Source organism: Alligator mississippiensis, chromosome 8, assembly GCF_030867095.1.
Source record: "Alligator mississippiensis isolate rAllMis1 chromosome 8, rAllMis1, whole genome shotgun sequence".
Taxonomy (NCBI): domain Eukaryota; kingdom Metazoa; phylum Chordata; order Crocodylia; family Alligatoridae; genus Alligator; species Alligator mississippiensis.
The window spans coordinates 79,911,528-79,927,979 of record NC_081831.1 but is presented as its reverse complement, the minus strand read 5'-3'; the positions used below and the strand labels follow the sequence as shown (position 1 = coordinate 79,927,979).

The window sequence follows — 16,452 nt, the reverse complement described above, 5'->3', positions numbered from 1 at the left end:
AAGTGTGCACCCACAGGTAATTGGGTATTTTTGTCTTTGATGGATTTCCAGTGTGCGTTCATTCTGGTGCACAGTTGTTTGGTTTCTCCTACATACTTTCCATCAGGGCATTTAGTACCCTGGATGAGATATATTACATTTCTGGAGGTGCAGGTGTAAGATCCAGGACTGGTGATGGTTCTGTTGTGGGGTGTAGTTATTGTGGGAGTGGTGGAGATGTGTGGCAGGTTTTGCATTTCTTGTCCTGGCATGGTCTGGATCTGTTAGGTGTGGTTTCGGTCATAGGAAGTTTGCTTCTGGTGATGAGGTTAGCAAGGTTCAGTGCTTGTTTAAAGGCTAGGACAGATGGATCTGGAAAGATCTTTTTAAGAATTGGGTCTTCTTCTATTATGGATTGCAACTGTTTGAGGATTTCTGTAAATCAACCTTTTAACTTAAATGTTTTCGGTGGTATCAGAATCCTGATGGAATTGTGGGATAGTGGAAGAATATTTCCTTTCTAGTTTCTTCACAAAATATTAAATGCTAGATACTGTCATTGTTGCTAGGATTCCAATACAGTCTTAAGCGAACGGTTTGTAAAAAACGCTAAGAACAATTTAAAAGAACACAGAATAAAAATTGGTTTCCTTCCCCAATGTGCAAATGAAGTTGTTTTCTTTTCCTGCCGGGCACAGACCTGGTCAGGGTAGTGACTGGAATTCTTTATATTGTGACCTAGGACTTATCCCGGACTCCAACAGATCCTGTGAATGACCGTATATTAACTCTGATAACCCATGCAGGATGTGGTGTCTCTTCCCTTTTCCTAGGGGTAGTATTGGTGATATACCTTGCCCTTGAGTAAGTTGATTCCTCTTTGCTTTATTATTTTTTAAAGTATCAGCAACAATGACTTTACAATCACTGTGGGAATTTTCAGTACAATCAATACTATGAGTAACAAGACAGAAGGAGATTTGAATTGGATATGAGACTTGATTTGGATATGTGAATATGGTGAAATAATTTGGATTGAAATGATCATGTTTCAGGACATAAGCCAACCTCCAACTCATGGAGGTTCAGGATATGTTATTTCAGAATTGCCTACAGAAATGTTTGGTGCAGCTGCCTCTGAAGCATCTGATACTGGTTGTTCTTATAGGGGCTTGGCAAGTCCTCTGTTCCTAACATGCATTCCATATGCTCTTGGTATGGGTAGAGTATCCTTTCAGGGGGCTGAGATATCTTTACTGAAAGTATGCGCATTCAATGATACAGTCCCAATTCTATAAAAGGTGTTGAATGAAATGTAAAGAAAAAGACCTTTCCTATATAAACACTGCCTTGAAATTCTTCTTTGGGAAGTGACAGGTAAAAATGGGTTTAGCTGTAAATCACTTCATGCTACAGGCAGCCATTTTTAAGGCTACTGAGCATACATTCCTACTACTTTGTGTTAGAGAAAAAATAGGAGAATGCTTCAGCTGCAAGGGCAACTGCACTATGACAGCACTGGATGGGTGCCACATCTCTTTTCCTTTCTATTTTAGCAAGCTTCGGAGAGATTATCCTTCCAAAATCCTGATCAACCTCTGTGCTGCACTGCTGATGCTGAACCTGATATTCCTGGTCAATTCCTGGCTGACATCATTTAATAACCACGGCCTTTGTATCACAGTAGCTGTGTTCCTTCACTACTTCCTGCTCACAGCCTTCACGTGGATGGGTTTGGAATCTGTTCACATGTACTTAGCTCTCATCAGAGTCTTCAATACATACATTCCACACTACATCCTTAAATTTTGCATTGCTGGGTGGGGTAAGTAAACTGCTTCTCTCTGGACAGCTGTGCTTTTGAGATAGTGTTCTGTTTGCAAAAGTGTGTCAGGACGGGGCACCACTGTAAGGATTCAGGATGGATGCCGCAGTCCAGGCGTGTCCTACTGACAGCTGCATGGGGAGAATAGCAGATAGGGGAGAATGCATGGGGAGAATAGCAGATAGTTCCTGTCCATCAAGCGCAGGGTTCGAGGCAGATGGATCTGTGCTATCTGTGAGTCAGTGCCTGTGCTCAAGCGCTTTTTGAGTAAGCCACATCCACTGTTGGAGCAAGATTGTGACTGGCCCCTACCTGCATAAGCAAAAGGAGACTAGGCTTAAGATGTCTCTCTGCCTGTCTTCTACCACTTAGGCACAATGGTCACCCTGTGGGCACTAGCAGGATGGATGTCCTGGGACTGTTGTTCTGTTGAGTTGGCTGGAGAGTTGTTACATTTAATGACCTCTTTTAAAAACCACCTGTCATATGTTACCTATGTTGATTTTACATACAACTTACTCCACTGACTACTGGCCTCACAGAGTTCTGCTTTGGGGCAGCCGTGTGCAAGTGTTGCTGTCTGCAGAAATCATTCTTCATAAAATGATAAAAAAAGCAGGAGATGCCAGCAGTGTGGCAAACAGAAAAGCGAGTGGAAATGGAGACATGAACATGAGCCCGCTGAAAAATGCCAGCCTCCATTAGCTGGCGGTGCAAAGCACTGCTGCCAATTTGTCTTTTGCCACCGTTGGGCTTTTTCTAGTGATCAGTAGGTGTTATTTAGCAGGCTGGATCCCTTCTGGAGATGTGCAGGAGCTCTCCAAAATTTTGCAAACAGAGATATTTTTATTCCTACTCATCTGCAATTTACATAAATAAAAGTGGTAACCATGCTCTACCACAAATACAGAATCCCACCAATTTCCAAAAAAAGCTTCAGGGGCAGAAAACAGAGCATAATTTGACCCCCCCCCTCCCATGTATGTCTGTGCTAAAATAATTCTGGCATAGCGATCAGAGGTTGCTGCTTCTATATTGTCTAATTTTTTATTTAATGTCTCTTTCACAGCATCTGATGAAGCAAACCATTGCTTATGAAAGCTTATGCTATGTATTTCTGATTTAGTCTATATTATAAGCTGCAAATTGATCCCACCTTCTGCCTGACTTCAGACGAACTCAGCTAATTATCTCTCTCTTGCCTCCCATGTGATCAGGACTACCAGCTGTTGTGGTTGCTATCATACTCATAATAAAAAAAGACTTTTATGGCAGTAGATCACCGTCTGAAAGCAACAACCCATTCACCGATTTGTGAGTATGATGTTTGAGGCTCTTTGTTGTTCCCTGACCTGTAGACTGCTAAGGCCAGAAGAGGAGAAAGAAGGCTAGAAGAAACTTCCTCCCTCCTTTTAATTCTTCTGTTGCATTCCAACCTCTTTCTCCCTATTCAGCCACTTTATGTGTCAATTCCTCTTCATTTTGGGGGACTCTCTGCCGCTGGAGCATCCCCTGATTTGACATCTTCATATGCTCCAATACCTTCTATGAGTTCAGTGGAGCCTATACATAGAATAATTAGGCCTGGTGTTCCACGTATTGTCGAAAGCCCCAGTTTTTTTCCCTTCTCATTGTTGTATCTCATCCATCATATCCCACCACTTGTAGTTTTGGACTACTCAGTGAGATCACCTCAATCTTTCCTCTTTTCCAGGGAAGAAAAATTGAAGTCTGTTAACTTTCCTTCTGCCATCTTTACATTAGGAAGCCTCCTACTTGCATTTTACTGCCCCTAGCTAAGAGAATACTAACCCTTTTAGCAATAGGACTAGGTTGAGTGTTTGCACTTGCTACAGACATGGCTGCATAAGGAAGCAATTACATAGCACAGGAATGTGTATTACCATGCTGGAGCAAAGGGGAAGAAGAAGGGAAGGAATCTGTTCCCGGGTTAACTGAATATTATCTGTAGACAATCTAACCAGTGTCCACCCATGTACTCTGCTGATACCAGAAGAGGTCCCTAGTTATTAATTTTTAATGCTGTATGTTTTCTCCCTTCCTGCAGCTGTTGGATTGAAAATAATGTCGTCTTTTACATCTCTGTTGCGGCCTACTTCTGCTTCATATTTTTGATAAACATGGTGGTATTTATTGCTGTTCTTGTTCAAATCCATTTCATGAAATCAAAGACAAGAACAAGGTCCAAGGACTGGAAAAAGCGCTTTCTCCATGACCTGAAAAGCACCATCAGCTTGACTGCCTTGCTTGGTCTAACATGGGGCTTTGCCTTCTTTGCCTGGGGACCAGTAAAGATTTGTTTCCAGTATCTCTTCGCCATTTGTAACACACTGCAAGGTAACCTCTGTATGAAGGGCTGACATAAATATGCCATCACAGTATCAATTTTTGGGGGGTAATATGTAAATACATTCAGAGCATCATCTGATTGAAGTGGAGGGTATTACATGGCTTTGTTTCTACAATTAGTACCATTGGCTGCTTATACACGTGCTCCTTGGCATTCTAATTAGAATACATTAGAGCAGACTCAATTAATTGAGTCTGCTCCATGTTCTAATAAAAACGACCTGGCGTTGCTGCAGCATCATGTGTATTAAGCCCCTGCATTTCAAAATGTTCATGGGGGCACTTTAACTAAACCTCATTCAAGGAGGTTTAGATAAAGCATCCTACAGCCATTTTTAAATGTGTGGGGGCTTAATACATATGACACTGTGGTGTTTTAATTAGAGTGGCTTTTGCAGCACCACTCTCATTAAAATACCCATCCTCCCAAGCGGGTGTATAGGCAGCCTTAGATTTTGTAATAGTAAATAAGATGGTATCTGGAATGTATTTATATCACTGCTATAGGCTACTAGGGAAGAACTTGTAACGTCTTTCAATTATGTGTTTTTTTAGGGGCAAGCACGATCCATTTCATTTGGGCACAGAAATGCATACTGGGATTTTCCAGGGACTAGGCCAAGGGTGGCCAACATGCGGGTGGTTGCAGGTCGCATGGGCAGCCTCTGTGTGTGGCATGTGTCATAGCAGGAAGGGGACGGGCAGCACAGCAGCTGATAGGGCAGGAAGCAGAAAGCAGAGCAGAGATCAGACAGAGAGTACAGAGTAGGGAGCAGAAAGCAGAGCAGCAGACTGGACAGAGGAAAGGGGATCAGAGGGGCACTCAAGGAGGATGTGGGACTAATTTGTGTCACACCTGCCAAAAAAGTTGGCTCCCACTGAATTACTTGATTGTCCCAATGCCAAATCTAGAGGACTTTTCCAGTGACCTGCCAGTTCAGGTGGAGACTTCAACAGAAGAAAACCCCTCAGTTCAGGTCTGCACTCACATAAATACAGGCAGGGGGTATGCCTCTCTGAGCTGTAGACAAAATGTCTGTGATCGAGGAGCGCACGAGATATTTAGGAAGGAAAAGGAAGGCTGGTGAATCGATCAGAGACCACCTAAATTCTTCTCTCCTCTCCTTTCAGGGGTCTTCATCTTTGTGTATCACTGCCTCATGAAGGAGAATGTGAGGAAGCAGTGCCGTGTACACTTCTGCTGGGGAAGGTTTCGGCTGAATAATTATTCTGGTAAGACGCAAAAGCTTCTTGCTTTTCTTGGCTCATCATGTAAAGCTATTAATGGCATCAGAATTAAAATGGGAATGCTTTAGTATTACAGCTATGCTACTCCTATGCTGCCATTTAAGATTAATGAGATAGCTGCAATGAAGGAAGCTGTTTGGTATATTTTTATCTAATGCCATATTTTTTGTTAATAGAAGTGTTTGACTTGACTTAATCAACTTCTTTTTGTCACCATCTTCCTGTGGTGCAGCCATGTAGTGCCTGCTATTCAAGGCTCTGAAAACACTTATGCCCATGCCCAGTACAGGGCCTGTTCCTTATGGCACATTCACACTACAGCGGAAAGAGGTGGTGCCTGCCCCAATAGTGCAGATTTTCTGCTATTCCCAGTATGAGGTAGAAGGATATTAGATCTTGTTGCCTCTCTGTGACTGTCTTTGCAGACTGGGCCTCAGTTAATGCTGTGAATAGTTGGTATGTTGAGGAGGCTACAGGACATATATTTCAGGGGTGCTTCAGCCTCACCTCTGAACCTGTACCTACAACACATTTCACCCACTTTCAGGGTAGGTGCAAATAGCACGCTTATGCAGAATGTTAATCTGCATAGGCAAATACACACTGCACATGCAAAGATGAGCATGCTGCATCCTGGGCCTAATTTTAGATTCTGTTTTTGGAGATGTGGCATCAAATTACTAGATTGCTGGTCCCCTGGTTTTACTTCACTACTTCCTGTGACATGACAGCTCAAGGAGCCCTCCACATGCTGCCATAGAGAAGCCAGTTGAAAAAACCTCCTGCCTCAGAAAGATTAGTGCACCAATGTATAATCTATAATGAAGCAGTCTGTTTAACACACACACTGCGCCTCAGCTCATGCTTTTCAAGAACAGGCTAGTGTTGGGGATGGTGCAACTCTGTGACAGGAAGACAGGAGGAGAGCACAAGTGCATCTCTGTGGCATCCACAGCATCTTCTCCCCAGGGCTTTGGCCACCTCTGTCTGATGCAGAGACGATGAGGTCAGGACTCCACCTGCTTTCCATCTCCTTTGGAGGGGCTCTCCAAAAGGCTGCAGTTGTACTTGATTCCTGCATGGGATGAAGGAGGTGTAAGCTCTCAGTATCAGTCCTCTCTTGCACCAAGCATGGGGATACTGCTAGAATTGCAAGGTGGGATTGGAGCTGAGGTCTACCTAGCCAGCACCCTGCCTTCAGTAGTGGTCAGTGCTTACAGTTCTAAGGTAGGTTTATCAAAGCAAGATTATTCCCATCTGCCATAAATACCACGAACAGGTACAGCCCACAATGACCAAGCTATAATCTATGCCTGCCCTAAGCCACGTGTACCAAAAGTTTTGCCTCCCGTATGCTGTCTCATTCCCAAACTCCACACTCTCTCATTTCAGACTGGAGTGGGTCAGGGTCAGGATATAAGCCAAGAAATGTAGAGGATAATTTATTCTTCCATTCCTTGAAGTCAACTAAGTCCATGAAATCTAATGGAACAAGCTCAACTTCCAATGGCTCCAGCTGCCTACAGGGGACTTCTTTGGATATGAACTTCAGAATAGGTAAGAGGAAAGCAATGTACACCGGTTTCCATGAACGCAAAGTGTAGCAAACCAAATGGTTGTCAGACCCCAAAGTATAGAAATAGGAGACATTTTCCCACCATGTCTAGGCTAGACCAGAACAGTGGGCTAAATTCTCCCTTACAGGTTGTTTCAGCTGGGCACAGATAAGTGGAGATGCTGTCAAAAGAAGAATCCCAGCAAAGAAGAGCGCCCCCCCCCCCCCCACACACACACTTTAAAGGTCTCTAAACTTGGGCACCCAAAATCAGAATTTATTTTTGAAAGCCTGGCATTGTTTCTTTCCCAAGCATATCTTGTCTCCCTCTTAATAAGGCTTTGTAACGAGAATCAGCACATAAAGGTGTCTTTCTAAATGGGTGAAATGAAACTATGGCTACTCAAAAATCACACTTTGTTTATTCTGTCTAGGTGAGGTGCATTACAATCCAGGTGCTCTCATGCCACCTGATCATGAGGCCAGATGTCCTTGGACAAGAAGAGTATCACCCATGGATGTACAACTGCACTGTACTCAGAAGTCTAGGTTCTTACAGTGACACTCAATCTAGCTATCTCTGATATGCTGATGACTGTCTTGTTTTGTGCCTTGTACAAATTAATGCTGATATCCGTATTTATTTTAATTATATAATTAGCATTCTGAAGATGGTTACAGGGCTAAAGTCTTCTTGGAGTCATGTTGATACAACCCCATTAACTTTAGTGGGTTCATGTACATGTATGGAGAAATTAACATACCAATGTGGGTAAGATTTTATGAAATTTGGCCCCTGTTGGTTAGTGTTCATTTGACAACGGTATGCTGCTGGGGGTCAGCATATTATACAAAGATCTCTTAATTATTTTTGCAACTGGTATACTAATTAACTAGCATCAAGACATTCAAATCAGATCCAGATACAAATGCTATGTTTAATTTATATTTAACAAAATAAAGAACACATGAAATACATTAGGTGTGGTGTTTCTAAGGGAGAATAATTTGAAACAGCCATGGATCTTATAGAAAAATCTCAAACTTTGTGGAGTTTGAGTTTTAATGGGTTTAGCAAACTATTGTTGCTTCAGTTTATGCAGTCAGCACCTTACCACTTCCTATAAAGCCTTCTTTAAAAAACGTTTCTCTTGTTAAAATAAAGCCTATCTTAACTTTTAGTATAGTAGTATACATCACTTAATAGTCACAGAAACTAGGATAAAAATAAAAGGTAGCTTCTCTAAGGAGAATTACTTATATTTCTCATTGAAAATATTCTCTTCTCCACCCCCAGCCCTTTCTCACAGCCTCCTTCTGCATTCCACTCGACCTGCTCTATTCCTTTTCTCATCTGATACTTCCAGTTCCTTTCCCCCCATCTTTCTTATAAGGATCATGTGCCCCAAATGCTCAGTTTTCAGCCATGCTTTTGTGCCATTTCAGTATTTTCAATATTTTCAGACATGGATCTCTAGGCTGAGAACTTGCCTTCTTAGGATAGAGCCTGATCAGTTTGGGAAAATGATTATATGAAGCAGCTGCCTGTGCTGGAAGGGGACTAGACTTGATAACTCAGGAAATCCCTTCCAGTTGTATGTGCTTGCTTTCAAATGTGCTGAGCTCCTGGGAACTGTGAGCACTCTTTACTTCTGGAAATAAAGGCATTTTGATTTAGAAATCTAAATTGAGATTTAGGGGCCCGATTACATGTTTGACAGTATTGCCCAGCATCTTCAAGAGAAGTTTAAAATGAGGTAAAATTAAGTTTGCCTATGCCCAATAATCAGTATAACAGACATTTGAATGTACGACTTGAGAATAATTAATAAATAATGCAGAGTATTGCTTCTTCCTGTCAAAAATAATCTGTTTTATACAAAATTCTTCTACCGTTCCTGGAGCTGACTATTGAATCCCTTCCTGAAGAAACATTTTGTCCTCAATTCATTAGGAGCTGAATGCTATTACGGTTTCTTAAAATGGCAACATTTCAGCACAGAGGCTAGAATAATATCGTTTGCTAATCCTGCCTGATAGATTAAACAACTTCCCTGCGTTGTGCAGGGCCTTATCCAACTCCTGCTGAAATCAGTGGGAATTTTTCCAGTGACTGCTGCAGGAATTGAGATCAGGCCTCTGGTCACCATGCTGTTTCTGTAAAGTATGAATTTGATCTTTATAAGAATTATTGCTTGGCATAAAGATACCATCCAGGGAATGGGAGGCTTGCTCTTTTACGAAAGGCTTTTTTCCCCAACTACAGTATATTTAAATCAGTGACTGACATCCCAAGCTTCACTTGTGAATGCTTTCCTCTATATCATTCAAGCTCATTATCAATCTAAAGGTTTTTTTTATAATTGCTCTCTAATACATTGAAAGAGTAACCTTTTCCAATGACAAAAAGTGAAGGAATATAATGGAATGATGCTTTAGAGCCTATATTTGCAACAGCAAGTATAAAAGGTTCTTTTATTCAGTGAATAACTCCCACACAGCAATTAGTGGGGAGGATGAATATTTCAGTGTACAGAAGCTACAGCCAGCCTACTTGAAATTAGACAGATAACCTTCAGGTTTTTGGCACTGTGGGAGAAAGGTTAGTGTTTAAAAACAAACAAGCAAAAAATCCCACCTAACGACTCTGTGATTTGAAATTTCTGTTAATGAGAGAGGAACCTAGTATCAGATGCAATTCAGCAACTGGCAGAGATACACTTGCATCGACACCCACAATTTGGGTTAGTGCAGGGCTACCTATTTCTTTTTCAGCAGGGCTGTTTATATCAGCTATGTGCTTTAAGTCCATTACTAAACATCTTTGCAAGTGTATGACAAGGTATTTAAGAAGGTGTCCTTTTTTCTGAAGATTTAAGGCCACGGAAAAATGAGGTGGGTAAGGACAGAGGGTGAGGTTTTGTGCTGTGCCTTCCAATCGTGGAGGGCTGGAGATGCCACCAGTGGAATAAAATGACTTTACTCTGTAGTAAAAGTGGAGAGGACAGCCGATGTGCAGCATTACACTGCTGTTAGTCACTTCACTCCAGGCTAAAGCTACTCTGCGGAAAGTGAGGCGTAACGACCTTCCAGTGTAAGTGATATCAAGTAGTTGGTTGCTCCAGTGTGGGAATACAAAAGTGACTTAAGGCCAAATATGTTGTTTCTCCCAGCTGGCCTGGAGAATTGGGCCCACCAGGCTGCTTACACACAGGGGCGGATTGAGAGGGGGTGCAGTGGGGTGGCTGCACCCCCCTTTTGGACTGGATCATACCCCAGGAGCCTCTGGGGACTTTTTTAAAGTCCCCAAAGCAGGTGAGACTCCCCACTCCCTTCCCCTCAGTGCTCAGAGGCACCTCCCTTCCCCTCCTCTTTCCCTCATCTGTGTCCCTGCTGTCCAGGGGACCAGGGAGCTCCTGTCCTGGGAGCTTCAGAGCTGCTGCTGCCCACTCCAGCTGGGCTAAGCAGGGGCTGGGCTTGGAAGCTCCTGGACAGCAGGGAAAGCAGTGGTGGTGGTGAGCTAGTGTGGAGCCTGAAAGGAGGACTCCTGCAGCACGGGTTGCTGCTTCTGCACCCCACTTTGCCAAATCCTGGCTCCCCCCCCGATTGCACACAAACATTTCTATGCTATACCCCCTAAGATTTTTCCAGGCTGGCACTTCAAAAACAATGTGTTTATTGTGATAAATTACAGGATTAGTGGAAGGGAATATACATGCAGATTTAAATCCATGCAACTATTGTGTGTCACGCTTCATTTCTCCAGTGGCTTGGAGGAGCTGGAGAAGGATGATCAGAACTGGATAAAGAAACCAGGCAGTCTGAGCCTGCAGAGGTAATAAGTAGATCACCCAGCAGACAGAAGTTGCTCTGATTTACTGAAAGCTTTTGATAAGGACACTCACAAGGAGAGGAACCAAGAAACTGGGTAAGTGATGAGAAACAGAGATGCTGGAATGGGGGCTGCTCTTCAGGTTGGTGAGATGCAAGCAATCAGTCTGTTTCCAGTATTAAAGGAGCAGTGAACACTCTTCCAGCACGTGGATTTTCAGTCCTCGGTCATCCCTGTTCATTTTGTTTTCTTTTTGAAAAGCAAAATATGAAAGCAAATTAAAAAAAAAAATCTGTCACCTTGCTTATACAAAATACGAAGTGCCATTTGTTCTAAGAAGGCAGTTAGCTCACTTCCACTCTCCATCATATGTCTAATGGCTCTTTCAGCTAAGCAGTGTATCATTTATGTTTCAAATGCAGCATTGTTTAGGTTGTCAGCGAGGATGAAGATGTGTAATTTTCTTTGGGCTGAATTAATACCTCCCGCACTGATGGCGTTACGTTGCTCCCCTGCATCATATTGTCATTGACATTCTGTCACAGATTTGTGCAGTGATATTATTCACAGGAGTAGGAGACACACAAAGACAAATCTAATAAAAATTGTTATGCACTTGTGAGTCACACACTCACAATTCATTTTAAATGCCGGAAACAGCTTCTGATGCTCCAGGTCTGGCTTGGAACGTGAACCGCAGGCTTGAGGTATGTTACAAATGCAAACATAGCCTCCACACCGGGGTGTCAGTTGCATTTAGCCGTGTGTGCTCTCTCTGAGATTATGCTGAACTAAAGCTCTTTTGATTGCTAAATTGTTCTCAGTTACCCTTAAATTTCCTGTTTACAGCTCATACGTACACTGGAAAACCAGGTTCTATTTTAAACTGGCTTAGAGAAAGGATTTGAAGGAAAAAAATATGTGTTGATGACTACTGGATGTCAAATCACAGTTGGCTCTTAACATTGAGTTGAATGGAGACATGAGGGTCCACATTGCACAAAGGTTGATGGGTAACCTGCAGGACCCCAGCACTGGCCCCAGAAGACAAAGTGACTCAAGTGCCCCTGAGGGGTGGGGAGGATCCCAAAGGGAAGCAAATGGGAGCCCAGTACTGCTTAGTCCCAAGCCTTTTAACCCGAGGACCATGCAGCTCACACTGGACATGTCTACATGTACATAATTTGGGCGTATTAAGTTTAGTACCAGGTACTAAATGTACCATAAATGGCGCTACTGCACAGTAGCCCCAGTGCACATCTTTTACGTGATGCTGATGTGCAGTAGACTAATTCTACTGCACATTAGTGCGCTAGTGCTTTTCGCCATGACATACTAATTAATGTGCAGTAGAATTAGTCTACTGCACTTTTAGTGTCTTGTGTAGACACACCCACAGAGTTGCATCTTCCTGCAAGGGTACGTAGGCAAATTGCATTCTAGCCCACTTACTTATGGTACTTTAACCACAGCTCAACAGACATATAACTTACTGCACTAGTGTTAAACCTTAGTACAACTCAATTTAAATTATCTGTTGATGTCCTATCATCCTACAGGAGCAGGTTCAGTTACATGCATAGCATCTCCCTAGATGTGCACGCCCTCCTTAAATATCATTTTAGATATAAGAATACTGGTTTTATTTGGCAACTGAAGAGTAAGTCATTATGGGAAACCTGCTTGGAGGTTAAAAATCAAAATATGGGGGAAGATAATTATCTATTGCATCATTTAGCTGTTAAACCTTAGTGCACAATATGGCATGCTTTTAACTTTCAGAGTATTTAGCATATAATAGCAAGCTAATGGATCTACATTAAAGACATATATAAGTTTTAAGGATGCCCATAAGAATTTCTCTAGGTGTGCTGTTTCAATTTGCTGAGCATTCATCTATGAGAAATTAAGATTTTTTTTTTTATATTCACTTCTCTCTGTGCTCAGACATGACACCAAATCCATTCGAGAACAGGTTCTGACCATTCAATCCCTGAAGCTAGCTAAGGATCCTTGCAAGATGTCAAGAAGGTGGGGAGGTGATACAGCACTGGGGGAGGATGACAGTAGGTGTTTGGAGCTAATGACTGCTAAATGCATTTAATCTCCTGTCAAATATTGCAAGGCTAATTGAATTCCACCAGCTCCTCTACCGAACGGTCTAGCTTATACTTTTTAACAAGTTTGGAAGCCATTCCCTAAGACTTTAACCAAGAAGTTATCATTCTTGGTGCTGCATCATTGAACCCTGATTCTGACAGCTCATCAGCACTGCCCTTCTGCCACACTGAAGGAGTGGGATGGTGTTATTCCTTTCCCTGGAGATAACGATAAACCGTGAACTATTTGAAAGAGCATTTGGCTAACTCAGGTTCAAGTCCAGATTTAAGAACTCATTTCTAGTTAGATGTTACTATGAGCTCTTGTCACCCAGTCTGTCTCCTCCTGACTTGGTAGCCTTGTTACACCATATGTGATTTCAAATTAAGCCCTGCATACTGGATAGCCAGTATGAATATAATGTATTTTGCTCATGAAAAAATAGTGTCTGAGAAGTAGTAATCAGATACTGTTTGGAGTTATGCAGTACCAACTAAATGGTTACTTGAGTTTCCTCAAGGGAGGCTGCCTGTTTTGAAGAGTTTTGTCTCCTGCTGCTGGAGATGAGGTACCCTCTGAAGAGAGGGGCCAACGGCAAAATGGAAATGATTAAATTGGAAGATGAAAAAAGTTTTATGCCTCTGTAGTTTTTGGTGGTGAAAGGCATCAGATTTACAGTCCTAGAAACTCAACTCCCTCATTTTTCAGTGCAAGTTTTCTTACATTCCTTTGACATGCCTGGCAAGTCAGGAATGGGGCACAATCATGAAAAGTATCAGTTGTCTTAAGCCACTGAAGAGAACAGGTAATAATATTATGCCCATTTTAGAGAGGGATTAATGTAGGCTCAGAGCAATTAAGTAATGCCACACAAAAAAACAGTGGAAGAGCTGAACATTGTACCTAGAGGTGTAGGCTGCCAGCCTTTTGTTCAGGACATCTGTGAAGAGAGATTTCATGCTCTGTGCATTTGAGTTCTGAGCCTCTCTGATGACCTTGCCTAAACAGGTGCCAATTTGTGCTAATTGAGAGTTTTTCTGTGATGCACTGTACTTTGCCAGGTGGGCACATGCAAACGGACTGGAAACAAACCCCATAAATCACTTAGGCTACCGAGTATCTATCGGATAATAATTTCATAGTTTCATAGTAAGTAGGGTCGGAAGGGACCTGAGCAGATCATCAAGTCTGCCATGGCAGGAAAGAGTACTGGTGTCAAATGACCCCGGCAAGGTGTTCATCCAACCTCCTTTTAAAGACCCCCAGGGTAGGAGCCAGCACCACTTCTTTTTAATTGGCACTATTGATCGGAGCTGTATTCAGCTCAGTGACCTTATATTGCCATAACTTAATGTTATTAACAACTTCCATTTAAACAGAAATTTTTAAAGCTGTATCTCAGGTGTGTGATGAAAGTTAAAGCCCAGCTCTGTGTGTGGCAGGCCACTGGTTATATGAGTCCCAGGCCATATACAACTTCCTTAATACAGAGATGAAATATTCACGACCGGTCAAGTAGAAGCTAAGGTGAGGAAGGTATCATCCATGCTGTTGGGTCAGATGTCACATATTTCTCTTTGAAAAAGGATACTAGAAATACTGCCTTATCATAAAGAAAGTATAGAAATTAAAATGCAGAGGTTTGTTTTGGGCTTTTCTATGAATCACAGAGACTGAAGAAGACGACAGAGCAAGGCAAGAGGGGAGAGAGAGAGATTACAACAATGTGCATGATCCCTTATCTTTTTATGGTTCTAGCAGAAGCAATTCAGATAATGCTGGCAAATCTGTAACTTCAGAGGCTCCCAGGTCACAGAATCTGTAACAGAGCATGTGAACCAGGTCTGCATTCCCATTACTTGGGTATCAGTTCCGGTGAGGCTAAAGATCCTGGTAGATGGAGTACTCAGAAGGGTTTTGTGGCTGGGAGCTGGATCTCCTGGGAGAAGGGGCCAGTCTATAAAAGAAACATTCTTGTGGTCAGTAAGGAGACAGTAGGGACTGAGATCTAGAGCGAGCCTTGTCATATTGTCCCTTCTGTGGGTAGGGAACCACTCGGGGAAGCTAGCTGACAGGAAACCTCCCTGAACCCTCTCCACAGCTATGTGGGGACTGTTTTCTAGGCAAGAAGAATGGCTGGCCCTGTCCTCACGCTTGAGAGCCCTTCTCTTGGGAAAATGGGTGGCTCTGCCACATTTCAATGGCCAAGTGTCATCAACTCTTGAGACTGAATTTGTAAAACTTTAATCTTCAGTGTGGGCATATAAAAAGCTATCAGAACCCATGAGGAGAGAGGGGACCTGAACACACAGCTTCCCAAAATCAGGAGTAGACAGCCAGTTCAGCATCTCCTTACTGTTATTTAACTGTTTAGGAAGATGATTGTCAGTCCTCGTAACAAAAAGATAGAGACATATATCAGCCAGCCACAAACAGATGGGAGAAACTATTAAGTGAGACTGTCAAAGCAATTGCAGTAATCAAGCTTGAGACATTAAAAAAAAATTAAAAGGCAGCTAAATATCTCTATGCAGAGAGAGTAAAATAACAATAACCTAGGAAGGGGCGCATCTACACGAGATGTTTACTGCACAGCACACTAATTAGCTGTGGAGTAAATGTCTCAGGGTCTACATGTGCACCTCTGTTAGGCTGCAGTTAACTAATTTACTCCACAGCAGGATAGTATTTGTATTTTACAGAGTAAAAAACTCTGCAGCAGTGCACGTAGTTGGCTGCGACACAAGGGTGCTTGCTTGCTGGCTAGCCCCATACTGAAGTACCTGTGTGTCTCGGCCAGCCCCCCCACAGCACACTGAACCAGGGGGAGCAGCCCTGGGCTGGCAGGCTGACGCCCTGGACCCCGCAGCCAGCCAGGGCTGTTCCGCCCCAGTCCAACATGCTGCACGTGCAGATGCATGCCTGGCAGCAATAAACTCTGGAGCAATAAGCTTTGGAGTTTATCAATGTGCATTAATAGGCATGTATAGATGTGCCCAAGGTGAATTACAATAATCCTGAAGGAAATAGGTTAGTGAATTTTGTGGAATATCCCTGTTTATAAATCTGTATACCTGCCAGTTTAGCTACGAAACATTCTGACTGATTTCACAAAAAGCAATCAACTCTGCATGACCAATAGGATGATGAAAATATAATAGAAATATGCTACTGAGAATATTTAGTTGGGCTAATAAAGGATACCACATTTACCCGAAGAATCTTGACTGAGAATAATTATACTTCAGACAAATGTATTTCCCTAAAAAAATTGTGGTTTTCTCTACATTTTGGTTTGCTGCAGAGCAAATGCCTTTGAAAGGAATTTTTCTGAGTGGGTGCACAGTATATGGAAATGACTTAAGACAGCAATCAGGCTGCATTAAAATAGAGTATTTGCATTCAAAGATAGTGAAATAAAACACTCCATGAAGTGCTTTACTTACATTCTGAGTTTAAAAGAAACATGCATGTCTGTAATGTAGTACTTTGAGAACAGTCAGAATTACCCAAACTGATTTTCTCTTAACGCCTGAAGAGATG

General features: G+C 42.4%; 1 protein-coding gene across 3 annotated transcripts in view; it reads left to right on the top strand.

Moving 5' to 3' along the window:
* The window catches only part of ADGRG4 (adhesion G protein-coupled receptor G4), a 55,277-nt gene extending 47,322 nt beyond the window's left edge, over positions 1-7,955 (top strand). For all 3 annotated transcript variants that reach the window (XM_019492791.1, XM_019492792.1, XM_019492790.1), the window contains 7 exons: positions 722-843; positions 1,536-1,804; positions 3,022-3,118; positions 3,873-4,162; positions 5,306-5,407; positions 6,815-6,979; positions 7,412-7,955. In XM_019492791.1, coding sequence (XP_019348336.1) covers positions 722-843; positions 1,536-1,804; positions 3,022-3,118; positions 3,873-4,162; positions 5,306-5,407; positions 6,815-6,979; positions 7,412-7,539 — 1,173 coding nt within the window. In that variant the 3' untranslated portion in view covers positions 7,540-7,955. The remainder of the gene's footprint in view (positions 1-721; positions 844-1,535; positions 1,805-3,021; positions 3,119-3,872; positions 4,163-5,305; positions 5,408-6,814; positions 6,980-7,411) is intronic.
* Positions 7,956-16,452: the final 8,497 nt, after the last annotated feature.